Source organism: Trematomus bernacchii, unplaced genomic scaffold (genome assembly GCF_902827165.1).
Source record: "Trematomus bernacchii unplaced genomic scaffold, fTreBer1.1, whole genome shotgun sequence".
Lineage (NCBI taxonomy): Eukaryota > Metazoa > Chordata > Actinopteri > Perciformes > Nototheniidae > Trematomus > Trematomus bernacchii.
The window spans coordinates 7,808,126-7,829,638 of record NW_022987828.1 but is presented as its reverse complement, the minus strand read 5'-3'; the positions used below and the strand labels follow the sequence as shown (position 1 = coordinate 7,829,638).

At 40.1% G+C, this 21,513-nt stretch overlaps 1 protein-coding gene and 1 long non-coding RNA gene across 4 annotated transcripts; both read right to left on the bottom strand.

The window, feature by feature from the left end:
- Positions 1-416: 416 nt before the first annotated feature.
- Positions 417-12,704, bottom strand: slf2 (SMC5-SMC6 complex localization factor 2). 2 transcript variants are annotated; one of them, XM_034151940.1, is made up of 20 exons: positions 12,517-12,704; positions 10,407-10,975; positions 9,775-9,945; positions 9,580-9,625; positions 7,791-9,169; positions 7,592-7,674; positions 7,378-7,491; positions 7,105-7,272; positions 3,741-3,846; positions 3,562-3,649; positions 3,331-3,472; positions 3,155-3,242; positions 2,851-3,027; positions 2,651-2,745; positions 2,452-2,539; positions 2,210-2,332; positions 2,014-2,091; positions 1,799-1,885; positions 962-1,030; positions 417-823 (listed from the first exon to the last, which is right to left on the bottom strand). In XM_034151940.1, the coding sequence occupies exons 2-20, from the start codon at positions 10,908-10,910 to the stop codon at positions 623-625; spliced, it is 3,807 nt and encodes a 1,268-aa protein (XP_034007831.1). In that variant the 5' UTR covers positions 10,911-10,975; positions 12,517-12,704; the 3' UTR covers positions 417-622. The 2 variants fall into 2 exon arrangements, with proteins under 2 accessions (XP_034007831.1, XP_034007830.1); XM_034151939.1 differs by lacking the exon at positions 12,517-12,704 and adding an exon at positions 11,825-11,958.
- Positions 12,705-14,412: 1,708 nt separating this feature from the next.
- LOC117499863 lies at positions 14,413-21,291 on the bottom strand. 2 transcript variants are annotated; one of them, XR_004557729.1, is made up of 3 exons: positions 21,257-21,291; positions 15,505-15,594; positions 14,413-14,926 (listed from the first exon to the last, which is right to left on the bottom strand). It is a non-coding gene; the product is annotated as an uncharacterized LOC117499863 (long non-coding RNA). The 2 variants fall into 2 exon arrangements; XR_004557728.1 differs by lacking the exon at positions 21,257-21,291 and adding an exon at positions 20,808-20,909.
- Positions 21,292-21,513: the final 222 nt, after the last annotated feature.

The window sequence follows — 21,513 nt, the reverse complement described above, 5'->3', positions numbered from 1 at the left end:
GTTAGGAATATACAAACAAAGCAATGGAGGGGTGAGGGGAGTGGCTGAAAGGTATCTATTGAACTTTTATAAATTCATATTTAAGTGCATGCAGTATTTATTATTATTATTATATCTAAATAAAGCAACCAAAAGATTTGTAAAGGTTTGGCAATGGCATAATGCTATTATAAAAATGTATAAGAAATTCACAAGGCTTTTATGTATGTTTTTAAGCAGACTATAAACTTTTAAGAAGTTCGTGTAAAGGTCTTATAATTAACAATAAGCATGTGATGCTATTAAAACATAACATAACGCTAATTACAAGTAAATGAACTTGGATCACAAGTAATTTAGTTCTGTACTGTAAAATATTAAGATCATGAATATAATAATATTGCTAATATTGGTGAAGGAGACAAGGACAACAAATAATTTTCAAACATGTATAAACAAAGTTTATTTACTATTTTTGGCTACAGCCATAAAAAAAAAAATATTTTCATCCTTAAAAAAACATTTTCCCAAAATGGATATTTAAAAAAACACTCGCATTCAACAGTGGAATTAACAATTAATCAACAAACAGAATGCAAAACTGTGAATTATTTACAAAATTAACTCGTTAACTCGCGTTGTCTCACTCTTCCTTCTCCTCGTCCTCAGATAACATCACAACCTCTTCAGTGTCATTGGTGTCCTCCTCTTCATCCTCCTCTTCATCCTCCTCTTCATCCTCCATCTCAGGCTCTTCATCATCACTGTTGTCCACTTCCTGCTCTTCTTGGCTGTTCGTCACTGTATCCAAAGGCAAAGGCTGCCAATAATCATACAGTTTACCCTACGGGAGGAAAATACACATTTGTAAATCAGAACTATACAATTGTTTGACTGTTAAACTGATCTTATTTCACATGACTTCTGGTTGTTTCTTTTAAAGAGGAAAACATTCATATAAGTCTGTAAAAGTCTACTGTACATGGAGAGGCCTGGTCCTCTGAAGGAGCATCTGCCACTTGGTGTAGATCCTGGCCACCAGGTCCTTCACCTGGAGGAAGAGGAGAAGGAGTTTTATTGATTGGGTTACTGCATCTTGAAACCAAGTCAACAATTAAAGTTTACAGTTTCGTTAAACACATTTCCATGAATGTTCCTTTCTTTTAGCAAAAAATAACTTAAAATTGTATCCAAGAAATTAAAGTGTTCTTCAGTGAGGGCAAACATCTGCTTATGAGGTTATTAGGAAGGATTCATTTTGATTAATATTAGAATAGTGAAGTCTGGATGGAACAGTTTCAAAATTTGATGACATGTCTACATTAGCAATTAAAAAATAGTCTCTCTTCATGGTCTTGCTTCTAACAAGTGGCTGTTCACTGACAGCTTTTACTTGAGATTTATCAAGAATGGTTTTTGTGATAAAGCTGAATTTGTCAGTGTTACCTCTGACATCTATTGAGTCTGAGAACGGTTTTTAACCTTTGACCTGACTAGCTTTGACAAACTCGTTAAACAAGTTAAACTGAGGCAGATGGAACATCACCTAGGTCAACTTCAACCAGTTTGTAGGGATGCCACAAACACTCCTCTGAAGATTCCTAAACGCAATGCCCACGGCTTGTTCATTGTCTTCTCCACACTAATTACAATGCAACAGGTGTTAATAATATATACTTTCAGGTCCTGCCCTCTTTACTTTACAGTAAGCGTGTCTCTGCAGTGCAAACCTCCGTCAACACTGCGCAACCTTTTGGAACAATCAAAAAAATCACAGATGCAAACAATACCTGAAGTTCTTTTTAAAAAGCAAACTCACCTTGCTCCGGTAAAGACATTTCTCGTTCTCTCTGATGTCACACTTGACATGCGTTTCCAACTCAGTGCACAGAAACAGAAGCTGTTTCTAAGAGCCAGAAATAAAATACAAAAAGCTACATTAACGCCATGTGCAGAAATGTAAAACCTAATGATAAATCATCTGATTAATAACTAGTGGCCCTAAAAAACAATGGTAAATAACTGAAGTCATACCTTTTGATGAGCTAGGAAGAACTGAATATCCGAGGCTTCATCCGCCAAGATCAGAAGACTATAGCAGAGGTAGTAGGTCTGAGGATAATGGAAAGAAACTTTAATCACAAAAAATGTTGCAAATAATAATAAAAGACACGAAAAACAAGACAAGAAAGATCCAAATGTAATGTTTAGGTTGATAGCATGTGCTCACCTGTTGATCTAGGGTTGCCATGTCTTCGTCTTCATCCCCCTGTTTCCTGCTGGAGGATTTCAGCATGCCTCGGAGAAGGGTGGAGGGTTGCATGCGGGGTAGGTAGTTCCTCAGTTCAGAGAGCTATGATAGAGAACATGGAGGAGAGAACTAGAGGCTACTGGAGATGTTTGAAACACTAGAGACAGTCATCTGGATTCACATTTTGGCTTCTGGAATCTAAAAGGACACTGTATGGATACCTGAAACTCCTTTGCTGTTGGTCTGTAGGTGCAACTTCCGTCCAACAGTTTAGAGATCATGGACAGGCTCAGATGTTGACGCAGTTGCCTACATAAACAAAATGAAAACTTTTACATGTGCAATGCAATACATCTTCAATACAATCAAATCAAATAGAAGAAAAAATACTCATTGGGTTAAAGAAATATATAGACTCACTTTCCACGTGCGTTGTCGGGCAGCAGTTTAACTAGGGCGCACATGTTGTGGTGGTCGTCTGTCAGATCAGTGAAGGCCAGACAGATTCTGGGCAGCTGACAAACATTTTAGATAAATAAAATGTAAAATAAACCAAATGATCATTACACGTACAATAAATATATTTTAAACACTCCTTTTTTAGGAATGCATGTACTGACCATGGTGTCCCAGTCCCTGATGTTTTTGACAATATGGAACTGTAGAGGGCAAAGTTCCACATTGGACTCGAGGATGAGCCGAGGGTCCAAGCCCATCCTCCCAACAACAGTCAGCAGCAACAGCAGCTCATCGTCGCTGTATACCCGTGGACACAGACTCATACAGTGCCACAGGTACTGCAGAACAGGGGAGAAACAACAGAGCAGTGAATGATCTGATTGGACAGGCTGTGCTTTCTCTGCCAAACTTGTTTTATCACAGACAACATCAAAGTATTCCTATCAGACATCTTCTGAGCCTCACCTTCAAGATGTTGTTGCAGTTGTGATCAGGGAAGTTGCTGTGTTCCTCGTTACTGGAGGGACTCTCACTTTTGATACAGATGTCCTCCCTACACAAACACACAGAAATTCAATCGCACCAAATAGAAAAACGTTCAGCTCAGATTTATTTGTGTATTCATTTGGAACGCTACTTACAGCAAATCTCCCTCAGTGAATGGAGGCTGCAGATACTCATGAGGGAAGAGAGCAACAAACGCAACCCCCATATTCATCAGGACCAGCACCACATCGGCCAGACTGGGCACCCACACTTCAAACTGCTGGTTTCCACTTTGCACTGAGGGAGAACACGCATAGAAGAAAAAAAACATGTTAACTTTTTGCAATACTAAGCAAGTACCAACAGCCTTGTGGGGGGACACTAACCTATCTGATAAGCAGCAGTCAGGGCAATGTCACAGAGGGTCTTTAGTATATTTTCGGATACCATCCTCTCCCTATGGACTGACATCATCTGATAGGATAAACAAAAAAAATACAATAGTTCAGACATTTGGACAGAAATCACTATTGACATGCTAATGTGTGTGTGGGGGGGGGCCTACCTTGAAAAGGAAACTGGTAACCTGAGATGGACAGGGTGAGCTACAGTCGTAAGCGTCCTGGAATAATTCAATGATTAGATGCAATCTCAGTTGAACAGGGCTGGACCTAGGAAAGATATATGGAGAGAGAAAGATTGGAGGAATAAATATAGAAGCAAAACTAAACCTAGAACTTTGCTTGTGGTCCCCAATGTTCACTACATCCAACATCATGAAGGGGTGGATGATTTACCTTTCCACTGGTTTGGCTAAATGTAGTTTGTCCTGAGGCTGGCCTTTAGTAAGTAAATGCATGCGTCATTTAAATCTGCAGGGTTCAATCCCTTTGAGAGTACTCATTTGCTTTTATCCGAGTAGATTATGAGATGTCATGTGTTATCACAAGTCCACTTATTGGTCTTAGAGTTATGCAACAGGGAGGCTTTAGGAGTGTGCAATTATTTAGTGGGAATGCTGATAACAGCATTCCAACTATATGTTATGCTACGGACAAAAAGTTTATTATTCCGCCGGCTTATTTTGGCCCTCTTCTCCTCCCACATTCAAAATCGCAGAAACTCCGTTCAAACATCAAAACGTTCAGCTCGGTCGGGAATCGATGGCTATTACTTTTATCATTCATAACTTTCATAATTCCAGAGATACATCCCATAATACATCACATTTTTAACCATTGAAGTCAATGGAGAAATTCTTCAGACTTCAACAAATCTTCATGCGACTTCAACTGCTAACTGTTCATTCATACTTTCACTCAGAAACCTCATTCCAACTTTAAAATGTTACACATCTCTCTGACATTATTCGTGTAACACAACTTTTAAATCTGATTCTTACTTTTAGAGATATTAAACATTGTTCAGACCATGGTAAAGAGGCTTTCTTCAGATTGTAACATTAACTAGAGTGCGTGATGTCACAGCTAGAGTGGAGGAAATCTTGAAATTTGACTTCATATATTTTTTTTTAAACTGCCATAATTCCCAAACCCTACATTCCTGAGACATCATTTTTCATGACAAATGTAGGAAAACATCTCGTAGCTTGAAAAATGACAAATAATTAAGCAAAATAATTAAACAAAATGCCTCTTGAGGGCATGAAGTGACAAAAACTTTCAACATGCCTCCATTAAAGCCCATTGTAATTTCAGGCTGATATTTCCTCACGGTAGCAGCCGCACACCTTTAGTTAAACTGCCAAAAAGGCCACATTATTAACCCGAAAGTACACAAAAATTACACTTCAGATGCTCAACTTCCTTGACATGCTTCATGCTTTGAAATTTCACAGATATCTGTTACGGCCCCTCCACACAGCAGCGTTAAAAAAAATCTTCCAACGTTTCTGCCCATTCACTTTGAATGGGGTGACGTCACTTTGCCTCACTTTTCGCCGAACTGCATTGTGGGAAGCAGAGCGGAGATTTCCAGGCATCTCAGGATTCAAAAGTTGAGCAATGTTCAACTTTTGAAGCTGAGGTGGAAGCGTCAGCCAATCAAATCCCATTTATGCAAATCTGACAGTTCAAGCGCTAGCCAATCAAACCGCATGTAAGCTGGGAGTGACATACCGCAGTTTATTTCCTCATATTCCAAAAAATGGAGGAGAAATTAATTATAGCGGTAGGGAATCACCCGGTGCTTTATGACCAGTCCCTATTTACCTACCGGGATACAAACCGGAGGAGCCAGGCATGGAGGGAGGTGGCAGAGACAGTGGTAGGTTTTCGCCTGTTTGGGGAGTTTATATCTAGTTTACTTCGGGCTTTTTTGCTTTGTATGTCAGGGGCGGGAGATTCATGTGATTGGTTGTTGGTCGCGTTGCTCGCAAAAAATCCCCAAGCTTCAGATACGCCCACCTCCAAGATTTTTTTAACGCTGCTGTGTGGACGCTCCGTTACGGTTCTTCGACAAAACATTCACATGTAAGAGGTTTATCTCTCATTCAGAACAATGGAAACCTTTGATCTCTGCACACCTCGTTAGCTCAAATATAAACACCTGTGTCATGGAACACGATGTCATAACACACAGGTGTTCGTGTTTGAGCTAACGACGTGGTCACTGGAGTTTAACAGACTGTCCGAGCCTATTCTTTTCTGTCTGATGGAGACTTCATACTGACTTCAACATGTTCCACCTATTTTATACATTATTGGTGACACACAGCTGTCGTCGTTAGCTCAAATATAAACACCTGTGTCATGGAACACGATGTCACATTGACAGGTTTGGTAACGATGCAGCCATCAACGCATCTAAGCGTATTATGGGGTGTCATCAAATGCCATTGCCATGGCGACAGACCACTCGCCATGAAGCACGATGTCGCTGTAAGTCCAATGGACACGGTCCGATCGTCCCCCAAACTTCGCTTATATATCACCGGTCCAGCCCTCAACAGCTCTACGTCAATTAAGGGGTTTCTTCAAATGCCGTTGCCATGGCAACACAATGCTCGCCATGAAACACGGTTTTCTCATAACTTCAGTGAAAATGCTCCAAACGGCCCAAAACTTCACAGGTTTGGTAACGATGCAGCCATCAACACATCTAACCGTATTATGGGGTGTCATCAAATGCCGTTGCCATGGCGACAGATCATTCGCCATCAACTTAGTTCAAAAGTTTGCAGTTCAAATATTCTGCTGCTTTTCCAAGCCTTTTTACTTTATTTTCTTCTCTCATCACACATTCAAGCCCCCAGTGTTCATGTATCATTTCAATCTAAATTCTTCACTTTCTTCTTACACATTACATTTCAGCATAGCAGTTTAGCGTCAGATTTTCAGCATAAAGCATTCCCACTAGCAATTTCTTCAGGAATTGCATTCTCTAGTTACCTCTATTATCACATTTCATGGCAATTTATTATTTAGTCATTACGACATGTTGCTCTAAAACCTTTGTGTGAATGCACTTGTGCTGCCCCCAAAATAGATGACTAAATGTTTGTTGGCTAAAAAATGTTTAATCGACACATTTGTATTCAGTCTATTAGACGGAGGAGAAAAAAGAGAAAAGAAAAGTGCACGTATGCATGCGTGTGCTTTGATGCGTCAGATGGAAAACCCCTCAGACTTCATTCAGAGCGGAGCCTGGTCCTTAAGTTAATTATGTCTGTGCATCCTTACCGTTTTATTTAATTTGATATGTAGACGACATAACATGATGTTATAATAACATAATAACTTTTTCAGCCTTTGAAACTGAAACCATTTTGAGAGAAAAACACCTAAATAATATCAATAATCATAAACGTGCGACAATTAGTTGACTAATCGCCTGAATTGACAACTATTGGTCAAGTAGAAACATCTTTAGTCGAGGGCAGACCTCTAATGCACACAATCACAACTCACCATAGAAGTGTTTTCTGTGCTGTCCCCTGAGGGTTGACCATGTATCGCCTCAGCTGCAGAGTCTCCTGGTTGAAGATCCGGCCAAACTTCTCCAGGATGAAGATCATTTTCCCGGGAGGCACTTCCCTAATGGCATTGGACATCAAAGAGTAGCGTTGCAGGAACTCCCTATAGAACAATTTATATCAAAATAAAGATTACAATTATTTGCTGTACACAGAATGTATCCCAGTGAAAACTGTTTATGTGTAAATGTGCTTGTGCATGCTTTACTGTTGCTCAGAGGAGATGGCCGCCTCACGGTTCTCCTCGGCCTTCTCATATTCAGCTAGTTTAAACAGGTCTTCTTCACATTCGGTGAGAAGTTGTGTCCTAACCTCTTTTCCTCTGATGAAGAAAACAAATATGGGAATGTTAATTTCTCTCATGTGCAATTACTATAGCTCGAATTATAATGTAACGGGAGTGCCGTTTCTTCATATTCTACCTTTTTTTTGTGTTTATTTCATCCAGCATGTGGTCAAGGTTGTTGTTGTAGATGGCTGACGTTGTGTTGGCTGCTAATGGTTGCTATGGGAAACACAACAAACAGCATTTACAGATTTTTCAGGTCCTTGAGCCAAGCCACTGGATGTTCATACGAGCATAACTTCATCTACAATATAGACGAGTCATGCACAGCTTACTGTTTTTAACTTGCAGCTGTTATTCCCAGGTGTACTCGGCTCTGAGAAGGATCCCTTCTCTGGAGTATCAGGAGGCTTGGAGACCCCCTCCAATATATCCTGCAACGACAGCAGCTGCTCATCGTCACTGCTGTAGGAGCTCTCAGTTAGATCCACATTTAGTGCAAATCTCAGGCCTAGGTCCAGCTCCAAGTCTATGGGATCCTCTTTATTCTCCGACTTTCTACGTCCTTCACTCGTGCACCTCTCCTGGAGTGGACGAGGTGTAGAAGTTGTGGTGCAAGTCTCTGAAGTGCTTGGTCTCACGTTGTGGGGGGCGAGAATTGTAAGTCTCTCATCAGATTTTAAACTCCCATCCTTAAGCTGCTTGCCTGAAGAAGTGATGGAGCTGTTTTTAGGTTCACAGGCTCTATAGGAAATAGATTTCAGGTTTTCAAGGTTTATCCGCTTTAAAGTTACAGTTGGCATGGTTATGTATCGGTTATGTGATGAGGACAAGTTGGAGACTTTAGTGTCAACTGCAAGAGACGGAGCCGTTTTGCAACACGAAGACCCAGTAAGAGGAGTACTGGAGCTGGTCACAGTGCTGGATGAACAACTTTTCTCCGTGGTGGTCGATTTGATCTCGTCTATCTTGGGTTTTGAAGTCTTTCCGTAGATCAAGGGATCAGGAGTGAAAAGCCTATCTATATCAGAAGGGATTGCAGAAGGTCTTCGTAGGCGGTTGGTTTTGTTCCGTTCTACTGTGCTCAGAGAGCCTGAAATTGTTTTTGACGCTGGTTTGGAAGTGTTACACTCCGACTTTCCACTATTTTCCACGGCATCACATTTGCTCAGGGTCTTGACCGGTAAGACTGAGGAACTACAGTGAGTATGAGCAGAGAGGTGACACCCTAACTGAAGATACAAAGAGCCAACAGTGTTCTTCTGGGGAACCTCAGAGGATAACAAAGGGCTCGATTTATTGTTTTGGTCGTTTTCCTCGCTCCTTTTCTTTGGACTTTCTTCCTTCGACGGTGATCTTAACTCTACTATCAAGGATTGTTTTGGGTCGGATTTGATATAGGCTTGCTTGGCCCCCATTAGCAGTCGTCTCTGTGTACAACTTTTGGGTGACAGGGATGCGCAGGAGGACTGGGAGGGTTTCAATGCTGGTTCTACGCACGGCTGGCTATCTGTGGTTTTGGGTGATAGTTCCAAGCCTGACGAGTGCCTCGCTGACGGCTCCGACAGCAGGGAAGTGCTGGCCCAGTTGCTAGGAGTGGGTGTTGGTGTCTGTGCTTCGACAGAGTTTGTTGGCAGAAGACACGGTCTCTTAGCGCTGTCGCCACAGTCCTCAGCATCCCTGTGCCTCTTCTGATATGAGCAATTCCAGTCCACTACAAGAAACAGAATTTTTTTTATTATATACTTTTGTTTAAAAAAATTCTGTGTTTACTAATGTCTTACAACGTCATGGTTCAATCTGAATTATTCTATGCTACCATATACATGATTTCTGATAGTGTTTAGTAAGTACTTCCTGTGAATATATATGATGAGGAAAGAAGGAAAGGAAAGTGGAAACTCTGTCAACCGTTATGTATTGAACTATTAAACATTGCACCGCACTTTTTTGAGACTTGCTAGACTAGTGGACATGTTTAGTGCCATGCATCTTCATCACTCAAGTAAACACGATTCACCGTACTGCAGTGCCAAAGATACTACATGCCTACAAGATTAAAGCACACAGCCTTAGGAAGAATTTAAAAGTGTAAAATTGGCAGAATTACTGTGATAATCTTACCTGTTATTACGTTTCCCTTTGAAGGTGTTCTTTTATGTTGTTGGTTCTAAAAAAAGAAGAAGAAAGTGTGTCTTTGAAAAGAAGGGTTTTTTGAAGTGAGAAAAAGCCAAGCTCATCAAAGGCCAAGCTACACCATTTGTTAAATTGTAGAAAGAGACAATCAGTTATACAGATATTAAGAAGAATTCATTTTACCTCGCAAGGAAGAAGAGGGCTGTGGGGCCTCTGGCTGCTCCCATAATGCTCCGAGCCTATAATAGGCAGTGGGGAAACTTCTGGAACGTCGCTGGGGCCGAATGATGGGGTAAAGGGTGGCTTTTGAAGCTCGATAGTGGGTATGGAACTCCTTACATCACTGGATGGAGCCTAACAGAAAATGTTTTAATGTAGTACAGGTCAAAAACAAGAACAATCTTAGGCTATGTCTACAATACAGGGCTTAAAGCTCAATCGCAATTTTTTTCACCAGAGTTGATCTTTCATCCTATACGGTTCACATTCATGTTTGAAGTGAGCGATATCTAACATCCTTGTGAACCAACCTATGTGGGAACAGTTTCTCCCAGACTTTAGGATGTCCAGGGATACATTCTGATATCTGTCAGTGCATCAAGGTGGTAGAATTAAAAAAGACAAGCTTTCAGGAAGCACCTAACAGTCAGGCTTGAGCGGTCCTATTGCCAGTGATTGGATACGTATTGCATTTATGACCACATGCGACAAGTGTTCAAGATCTGAATGGAAAAAAATTGGATTTCTGTTTTCAAATGTTTTTTGTAATGTTAAGGTAGCTTTGGTTTAACTTATTAAAAACAGAAAAACATTACCTTGTTTGATTCTTGACTTTGTGCCGTCACATTTTGACTTCCTGAGTATGTCGCATTGATCGTGGATTCAGTCGCTTGATCTCTTCTGATGTGGGAAGGTGGTGGATAGTTGCTAAAATGTCTCATGAATTGAGGAGATGCAGGGTGAAAGACACTGGGAGGTCTGGGAGGTCTGGGAACTGGAGTAAACCTTTTAGGTGGGCTGAATGGAGCACACCCAGATGAGAAGAAAAACCCTGGAGGTGGATAGTTATGGTGATGATGATGATGAGGAGCTGGACTGCCCCTTGGCATGACTTGGAACCTACTCCCTGAAGAACCCATTTTAGGCGGGGTTCTTGGAACAAACCCCGACGAATAGATTGGTCTTGGAGGTGGAAAAGGCGGCCATGGAGGACATGGTATCCAACGGTTCGGCAGTTCAGGACATTGGAATGGTAACATTCTAGTGGGGGGTGGTGGTGGTGGTGAAGAAAACCGGTTAAGGAAATTAGATGGCTTCATTGGAGTCTCCTGATGAAAAGGTGCAAAATGCGGCCAGTGGTATTGCTGTAATGTGGGGTCCTTCACTGAAACACAGAAGAAACAATTTTGCATTATGGCGTTTTGTCTAAATATTGTGTGCCATTGAATGCTAAAGTCTGAACAGGTTGTCCTGTTTTTTTGAATCATTATTGTTATTCAATCACATTATTAAAACCTGAGGGGAAATTAAAATCTTCACTCTGGTGTTATTTACAATTACACACATAGGCCCGAAATACACACATGCACCAACAGGACCTATGAAGTTATGTCGCTACTGTCACTACAGACTAAACTACTGCTGCACAGTCACAGGCCACATTTTTCTTTGTCATGCTGCCTGACACAAGGAGGTTCTTCTTACTACATTTTTAAAGCAGAAACAGTTTGATCACTTCTTAAAGCAACGCATGAGAATCTGTCTGAGAGCTGCATCTAGTTGCATTCACTGTTTGCCATGTCAACATTTCACACATGCACACCCAAATGGATTTGCCTCAACCAAATCTACGGTCAAGCAAGATGCAAATAAAATTAACATGTTTTTAACAATTACCATGACAACATATAACATCTAATCATATCCATATCCAACCTGTTAATAACAAAGATATTCATAGGATGTATACCAGCTTTATTAGAGCTTGTTTTTATTTTTGTATTTCTAGGTCTACCCAGTCCAAACAACAACTTGATATGTTAGCTAACTAGGTTAAATATAAATCTAATAATAAGTCATAAGTAATTGCTTACGAGACACCATAATTTACAGTAGGTAAAAGTGCAAGCATAAAAACAATAGTTTTAAGGCAAGTGTGTCAAATTAACTAATTATACAGTTTTTACCCGAGACAGCGACTGTTGACAGTGCTGGACGCGACAGTTTGACCCACCTGTATTCCTCGGGGGTAGTATAGTGAGAGCTCCGTAAACAAAGTGGGAACCGCTCATATTTCTTAAATCAAAGTAAGTTTTCATCTCCATGACGACAATAGTGCAACTTGGCCATTTTGAAAGAAAAAGGTAAAAAGTTCAAAAGCGCAGCACAAACGACACACCTAGCACAGCCAACACAAAGCAGACACCTGACCTGTTGCAGTGTCTGCCAATCACATTGAGCTACGTTAGTGACTGACAGCAGACATATTTTGCAGATATATGGGACGGAATGTAACTTTTTTCGCTTTGATATTTTATTATTGATAAACACAACAACAAACAAATGGTTACTTTGAAACCCAGGGCTATCTATCGGTAGTGCTGATGTTAGCAACTATCAAAAGATAGGTAACGTTATCAAGGAAACGTTAACTGACTTGATGAACGTGTTTACGTTGTGCTAACAACATGGTAGTGTTTTTGAGTTATTGTCAAGTATTTGAAGAATGTTTGTCCCGCCTTTAACACAGTTACTTGCAGTAGCTTCATACGTTAAGAGTATGTATAAAGGTCTTACTGACAGTGCCTGGCTAACAAAATAAAATGTGATATTAGCAAGTCGTTGTTTCAGGAAGTGCTCTGTTTAGCTAACTTGCTAACGCGCTTGCTACTTAGCATTGGAGTACAAATACATGGGGTTTCTTACCGAGTGTTTCCTGGGTTTTCTGAGTCTTTTCACATTTTAAGGATTAGTCCGGCTGTCTATTACCAATGACAGCCACAATAACCCACCCAGACGCAGAGCTACATTTCCAAAATCATCTGATCAATATGTTCATCTCCCGCTTGAAGCCAAATCAACCAACGTTACGCGAACTGCATTGTGGGACTTGAAGTTATTACAACCAAGACGGGATGACGTAGTTTTGTAGGCTGACCCGGTGTTGTGTCAATGCATGTTATGCACCCCCATCATGAAATGCCCCCCTTGTCACGGGAACGCGCATTTCTAAATGACACGTCTGGTTTACACCTTAAAACGATGTTTAAAACGAAAAGTAAACGTTCAGGGTTTTTATTAATGGTAATGTTGGTATTATGGTAACGACTGTGAGTTGTTTAGTAGTATGGAAGCAAACAAGAGACAGAAGTATTTGAATTTTATCAGACACAGAATTTATAGCATTGAAAATAATTACTTTGAAAATCATGCATCTGAATTGTTTTGCTCCGAATTTACCTATGTGAAATAAAAATGTAACAATTGAAGTTAAAAAAATTCGATGTAAAAAATGTCGATGCCAAAAATTAAAGTGAAAAAAATTCGAATGCACAATTTCGGTGTTTAAAAATTCGATGTCAAAAATTGCGATCCGGGCTACCCAGTCAGGATAAGCAATCGAGCCTGAATGCAATCGAACCGAATTCTGGCCTATCAGAGCACGGCTTTGTCAGTCATGTGATCACAACAACCCGGGAGAAAAAGTAACGTTATGATCACCTCGGTTAGATAAGTCAAGTAGACCATGCTACACTATACAAATACTATCTTACAAAAGCCCTGCATTTAAACATGTTAATGTTACTTTAGTAAAAGTATGCTAGTATAATCAGGAAAGTGTTGTTAAAGTATTTAAAGTAGACACAAGTTATACTATTATATTATATAATTTGTTTTATTGTTATTACCCATGCAAGAGTTGACTTAACTGTTGTAGTTGGAGCTCATTTTGAACAATGAGCTAACTAATGATTACTTTCATCATGGTTTAATGTGCTGATTATTTTCTACATTAATAGATGAAGGTCTGGTTTGTTCAAACTCTCAAAATAGTCCGAAGTGACACCTTTACAATGTTAAAGCAAGATAAATGTAGTGATGTAAAAACTAAAATATTCAAGATAGTGTAGTGGAAAACAGATGTTTTAAAAACATGTTACTAAAACAAAATCTCTTGTTTTGGACTGACAGTAATGATTCAAGAAATAGTAGATAAATAAATACACACATCAATCTGTGTGCATTTGTTGTGGATGGAACACAACAAATGGTGCTCTAACCTGTGATGCCCCCTCCAAACATTATAACCAGACTGTATCATTCAAACTATAAGTACCAGTTCTAGCTACTTGACTTTAGACAAACAATTCTAAAGACAAAATCAACACAATTTATTGAAAGACCAATCTTTATTTTACGGTGACTCTCCTTTTTTTTGTATTATTAAACCCTTAGATGTGAGATATTAGTAATGCAATAGTAGCATTGTCAATCTAAAAAAACTGAGCAACTCAACATGTCCAAAGCATCTATTACACTATTTTTTCCCCTCTCATATTCACAGGATGGGTGATTAGAGACTTTGGGGGAAACCTCAGCTTTATGAACGTCCTGTCTGTTGGTTTGGCCAGAGAGGGCTGAGGGTCTTTCCCTGCGAGGAGGACCAGGCCTGAGGGAGGAGGACCTGCACCAGCTGCACCTACAGAACTTAGCCCATGCTGGGCATAGCTGTTACCCCCTGCACAGGCCTAGCCTGTCACTTTATTTGACAAAATGTGTTTACTTAATCAATTAACAGATTAACATTTAGTGTAACTTATGTATATTACTTTGTTTTTATTTTTAAAACATTGTGATGGTTCATGCTTGATAACTTTTAGTTCACATTTCAATAAATTGTATTTGTACTCCTTTTGTCCGTTATTCTTGCTGAAAATGTTAAATTACACATTCACATCTGACTGAAGATTGGCACCATTCATTTGTGACGTTGCAAACTCTGCGGTACAAGGCTCAAGTATTGTGAAGCTCATAAAGTGAGGCAAATGCATTTGATCAGCTGACTTTTTCTTTTGCCAAACTTTATAGGCCTGACAATAATCACACTGTCTCTGAGGTAAAACACAAAACAACACAAAAATTAAGTTCCTGTTAGACTACAAAACTATTCAGTGTGCAGGTCTTTGTGTTACAATATAAGTGTCTCTTAGTGAATGTCCTGTACTGCTCTTAAATCTCATAACATCAGCTTTTCCTTTCCCTCTTGGATGTTCTTCTGGACCCTCAGAGAAAGAGAAAATGGTGAAGCAGTCCTGTCTCTCAGGCATGTCCTTTCCTAACAGAAATATCAAAAAACATATTATTGCAGAGCAAGTGTGTTATTTAAGAAAGAGGTGTGTTTGTTTGTTCAGGGGCTATAAATATAATGATTTTTTTATTTGAATGTGTTTTTCAAATTCAACTGTGTACTACAAAGATAATCAGATTATGAATAAACCGTTCTAAATTCATCAACATTGAAATAAATGTATTATTAAAATAATATTTAACTGTTATCAAAACTTAGTGCAACTGTAGAAGCTTGCTATTTTCTGTTGTCTCACTGAAAGAATCACTTTTAACATGTTTTTTTACAGTCAATATGCAGAGACAAAGGGTCGCAGTTCTCACTATGTTCAATAATATTTGCCTTAAATACATTGAAATGTGAAAGTTGAACAAATAGGTTATGTTGCTTGGTCAAATGTAAATGTAACCTTTTGCTAAGAAAGTACACTCAACATCACTGATGTGTAGGTGATCTAGTAGTTAGTAATGTTTAATGGCATGTATATCAGTGTATTAAGAGTCATTACTTTATTTTTTAAAACCAATAACTTTATGCATTCTTTGTAAAGTATGAAAAAGGTGTACCTTGGAATCCGTGCTGAAGTTCTCTGCTGTTAGGAGTCCAGATCTGTCTCTCCTCCTCCTGTCCAGCCTGTCTGGATCACCTTAAGGACACTTTGAACAAACAGATGTAAAGTTACATGTGTGGCTTACAGACTTCTTTACATGCAAACAACTTTTTATCTTCTTTTAAAAACAGGTCATAATCTTATCGTTATACTTAAGAAATTGCTGGATATCACAGTCCTTATACTGTATCTTATCAGTATGATTGAGTATTATTGTGTAGGTCCTTTTTATTTTACTGTTACTTTCGATGTGTTTTTCACGAGTCAGTCAAATTCATTAGTTTTCATATGCCATATTCATATCACACACGTAAGGGTAAGACATACACCTATTTAACAAATGCAATGCAATGGATAAGCTTAATTTGCACTGAATTCACAGATAACGTCATATCTAATATTTAAACAAATCATTTCCTTGTCACTAAAGCATTGACTACGCTATTCATCGTCCTTAAATGCAGGCATTAAGTTACATGTTCCGTTCTACAGCCACAATAAGGCTGTTTCTCAAGTGTGATGATAATACAATGAAAAGAGGCATTCTTCGTTCACACCAAAAATCGTACTTAATCTCGGGAACTTTTACCCCCATTTTTAGAGCCCGCTGAGAGATCGTACTTTCCTGTGGGTGAAAAGTGCCCCAGTGCTGATTGGCTGGGCGAATTGCAAACCACGCCCCGTACAACTGTGAAAATGTTTTGTAGAGCCGCCATTGTTTTTCCTCGCTACAAAACCCCAGCGCACTAACGGAGAGAGTAGACGGAGAGAGTAGTTTGTTTTTTAACGCAGTTATGGCAAACATCAGGAAATCGGAGCGATGGAGTGATGAGGAGGTATCAGCGCTTCTGGACATCTACACCGAGGACGCGACCCAGGGAATGCTGCTGAAGCCAGTACCCAACTCGAAGATGTTCGATCGTTGTTCGAACAAGTTGCTGGAGATGGGAATCTTGCACAGCGCCATGGCATGCCGGCTGAAAATAAAGAAACTCCGGCAGGACTACAAAAAAACTAAAGACTGGAACAATAAAAGTGGTAACGACCGGAGGACCAGTAAATGGTTCGACCGCTTGGATGCTTTGCTAGGCCACAGACCTTCATTCTCAGGTACAGCATCGAGCCTTGATTCGGGCAGTATGGCATCGGAGGCCGCTCCAACGGCGGATTTAGAGGGCGACCACGACGAAGGTAAAAGCAACTACATGCACTGGGGTTTTAATCTGCACAATAATGGTCTCAGATGTACTTTTATTTGCTCAGTAGATCAAGCTAGCCATGCTAGGCTGAACTAGCTAACACTGGCCCCGAGCTGGCTAATAACATCTAGCTAGCTAGATATTCTCGGCCGCTATGAAAACATTTTGACTTGTGAATAACTGTGCAGTGTTTCTGTAATTTGCTTCACTAACTCATGGCACTAATCGTGTGTTTCAGGCGAGGAAAATCATCAACTCTCGGGATTGGAAACAAGCGAGCTTGGCGTTGAAGATCAAAGCGCTTGCTCGTCTCCCTTACCGGCAACCAAACGCAAAGGTACACACACTGTAACTTTGTCTTGAAAGAACGTTACGCATGGAACTGATGTTCACAATCATGTTTATTTCCTTCTTGGTACAATTATGAAACAGCGTGAAAACGTATTTGCCTAGACCGGCATTTACAAATTTTCGCGCCTTTTTACTCTATCACAAACATTGTAAACATCCGGGCTAGAGGTCACATGACTTCCGGTAAGAAATCGCTTCCACTTGGAGCATATATCACCACCTACTGTTGATTTATTAAATGTTTTTATTAAATCCTTGTCCTCAGACCAGTGCTTTTGAAGAATTTGAAGATCAGCTTGTTTGCTTGATTTACTTTCATATATTGACTTGAAATCCATGTCCTTGATGTTGAGTTGTTCCAGTGCAGTTTTCAGAATGAGTCTTTGTCTGTTATAATCCGGGCAGCTAAAAAATACATGATGTATTGTCTCTGGTTGTTGATCTTGTATCTTGCTTATTTTCCCCTCTTAGGAAAGCGGACACAGGATGCACTTTTCTTTGAGACCGTCCAGGCGTTGGAGGACCGGCGTGCCGTGGTGAATGAGTCGCTGCGCGGAGATCAGGTGGTGCAGTTCACCAAGGCCCAGGAAACGGAGGACAAAATGCTCACCTCGATGGAGCGCCAGGCAGAAGTGTTCCAGCAGCAGATGGAGCGCCAGCAGCACCAGGATGAAGTGTGGGCGCTGCGCCATGAGGAAGCGTCGGCGCAGCGCGAGCGGCGCCAGGAGCGGCAGGATGAGCGACAAGCTGCATTTAATACTGGGTTTCTGGAAGTGCTTTCCCAGCTAGTGAATAATATTAAAAACAACAATGTTTGGGTCGTTCGTCGGATAGGCGGTTAGCTTCAATAAATAACTCCAGTTCAACAAACCATATTACAATATCTAAGGGAGCGTTATTTATGGACCATCTTGAAATGTGACGTTAATATTTTAAAGATACACACATTTTATTGTGAGGTTGATTAAATATACACTAAGCCTCTCTTCAACAATACGTTGACGTTAGCTAGTCTATGTTATGCTATAGTAGAGCATAGCGAATTTAAAGGTAGGGTAGGTAAGTTTGAGAAACCGGCTCGAGATCGCTAGAATTTGAAAATACACAACCGGAGAAAATCTGCCACTTCCTTATAGAGTAGCGAAGTCACGCCCACTTACTTCCGGGTAATGGGACCTTATTTCGGAAAAATTATGCATTGAAGTCAATGGGGAGAGAAAACTTATCTTTCGATCCCGTTTGAATTGTGCCATGAATTACACATATGATGTTTGTCAATCTTAAAAAATAATTTCCATGTCAAAAAAGTCACAGTTTGTCGTAAAACTGTTGAAATATAAGACTATGAAAAATACGTAACTAGAAAGACTACAAATCCCAGAGTCACGTAAGTGATGTCACAATTGTTTTCCTCCACCATTCAGATACCTAAGATCAGCGCAATATAGATATAATCTATCTATATGGCGCTGGCTAAGATAAGATAACTTTAACAAGATGCCTGTGTGCTTAGTACCAGGTTGTTATTATACCAGCAATGGGTCTTGCTCATTCTTTTGCTTCCCGTCTGATGAAAGGACCAGGAGTGGCTTGATCAAGTTAGCTACCTAGCTAGTAGCTAGCACGTTAGTTAGCATTACAGCCTTGTCATTTTTATTAGCCTTAACATGAAGTAACATTAAGTAACCCAAAATGTTAAACAGTAAGAGTAGTAGTCATATTTCGTGAACCCTTTGAATAGTACTGTCACCGGTGTGATCATTCTATAATACACCATTTAAGCCCGGGGGAGAAATGCTAACGCTAACGTTAGCATCGGCGATCTTCTCTACTTCATGCTATCTGCACAAATGGTTGACATTAAACATTAAAACAACCAGGCAGTTCAGAGAGAATCAAAGGAAGGCAGGCAGGCAGCTTTGCATGACATTCTTCAGGACGTGTTTCATTGTGGTGATAGTGAGGATAGTCAATCGTTTTGTTGACAAGACAGTAGTGACGGCCATCTTGGTGACGTGTGTTGTTGACCAGAGATGTAGTTCATTGAGCGTTTCACACAAACAAATGTGTTACTTCACAGTTTTACGACACATTTTTTTTTTTTTGACTTGCAAAATTATCTTTTAAATTGACAAACATCATATGTGACCTGCTCTATCGAAATCAGTCGCATTGACCCGAAGACACATTTTGAGTTGTATACACTGTTGGAAAGAGGAGATTCCTAGCTTTCTAATGATATCAAGATTTTTGTTGTACTCCAAATATCAAGCTAAATATGTCACATTATATAATGACTGTCACCGAGTCATCATTTTGAGAAAAAGGCCTTCAAAGTTTCCTCTTCTCTGGAATCCATCGATCTGATTGATTATTAGCGGAGCAAATGATCAAAATAGTCCGGAGGGAAAATATTTCCGTTTGGATTACTGGTCTGGGGGAAGCTCGCGAGTGTGTGAATGCATGTGTGTGTTTGTGTTTGTGTATTTTTGCGTTTGTGTATATTGTGTTTGTTTCCCGGGGAAAACACTCACGAGAAACACCGGCTGTTGTTATGCTTGCTGTGACGTTAAGTTACTCCGTTCTCCGCTTGTAAATATGCCGTTACAAGCTTCATAGTTGTATTTATCATCTAAATTTGCCGAAACAAGTTTAATATTCTGAAAGCCAAGACTTTGTTTAATTGAAATCAGATGAAAACAAACTGTAACGGACCCTGCCGTGTTATCTATGATTACTTATGCCTTACATTCATAATTTCAGCCGGAGGGAGGGGGAGCTGCGCTACGGAACAGCAGATTGCGATTGAGAGGTGCCTGTCATCTTCCCTTTACAAGCTTCACAAATGTATTTATCGTGTGATTTTGGAAATAAAAGTTTCATATTCTGAAAGCCAAGACTTTGTTTATTTAAAATCAAACAAAACACCCGAACCCCGAAAAAATAGTTTTTTCCGCAAATCCACGTTTATTTTGAAATGAGCCGTTGCGACATCCGACTGATTTCGATAGAGCGGGTCACATATGTGTAATTCGTGGCACAATTCAAACGGGATCGAAAGATAATCTTTCTCTCTCCATTGACTTCAATACATAATTTTTCCGAAATAAGGTCCCATGGAGGTCCACCGGAAGGGGAGGGACTTCGCCACTCCATAGAGCCCCTCCTCCAACACACACGAACGCGCACATGACCAATGAGGGCACGAGATAAGTTTGTGCACATGGAAGGCTGACAGGCAGGTAGGCCATCCAGTTATTTTAGCCGGGCCCGCTAAAATGATTGGTCGTACTTTTTACAGTATTACGGCTTCCACAGGTGAAATTTTTTTACGGATTTTTTGTCAAAGCACTTAAGATATTCATTGCTATCGGGATGTTAAGAGCATTCCATGGAATATAACAAAAAGTGTATCTCGAGCCGGTTTCTCAAACTTACCTACCCCACCTTTAAATGAACCTTAACAATTTATACAGTAACCTAACTAGCAAATTAACTATCTAACGTACAAGGATGACCATATTTTACCAACCTCACACAGAAGCCTTTTGGTATACAGTAGCATCCCACTTAATGTTTTACACTTCTCCATTACCTTTAACTTGGATGCTACGATTGCTCAAATGCTAACCCAACTCTAAAACATTCATTAACGTTAGCTTAATAAAAACACCAGTAACATAACATAAAGTACGCAGGGTTGACTTACCGAAGAAACTGCATTCATGGACGGTCTGTTTTAACCGCATATAAATCCTATATTTGCATGATGAATAGTCCACCAGGAGCCAACACAACAAACACGGCCGAGTTCAAGTAGTGTTCTCCTCATGAGCTGAGCCCCATCACGGAGCTAATGGAGCTAACGAAGCTAGCAGTGAGACAGAGCAGCTAGGAGCAGCAGTCCCGTTGTCATGAAGGGGGAATCTAATACAGCAGTGACGTGCGGTGAGGTTCATGGCTGGTGAGGCACTGAGTCAGATTTACAAATATTATATTTTGACCTTAATCGAAATATTCGGTTATTTTCAAAAGCTTTTTTAGTCTGATGCTTCGATTCATTTTAAACAGACCGTTCAACAAAAGGATACCCAAAATCTAAATATTGGATTGTTCTTTCTTAGTAAGATCCCATTTTCATTACAAATGTGGTCTTACCTTGACTTGAAGATGAAGTCCATGCTATCCTTCTGGACAACAATCTCTATTACTTTTTTGTAAAAGTCCTCCTTATCTCCCTCTAGTTTCAAAAGTCTAGTTTGTTGTTACGTCTACCGTCTCTGCGTAGAATTACAGTAGCAACAAGAACCTGTGGGCTCACGTGCGCCCCCTTCAGTGCGGCAGAGGTTATGGCTGCCTCCCCTGGTGCTTTTTCATTGCCGTTGAGAGCAGCGAGCCTAAATATCATATATACG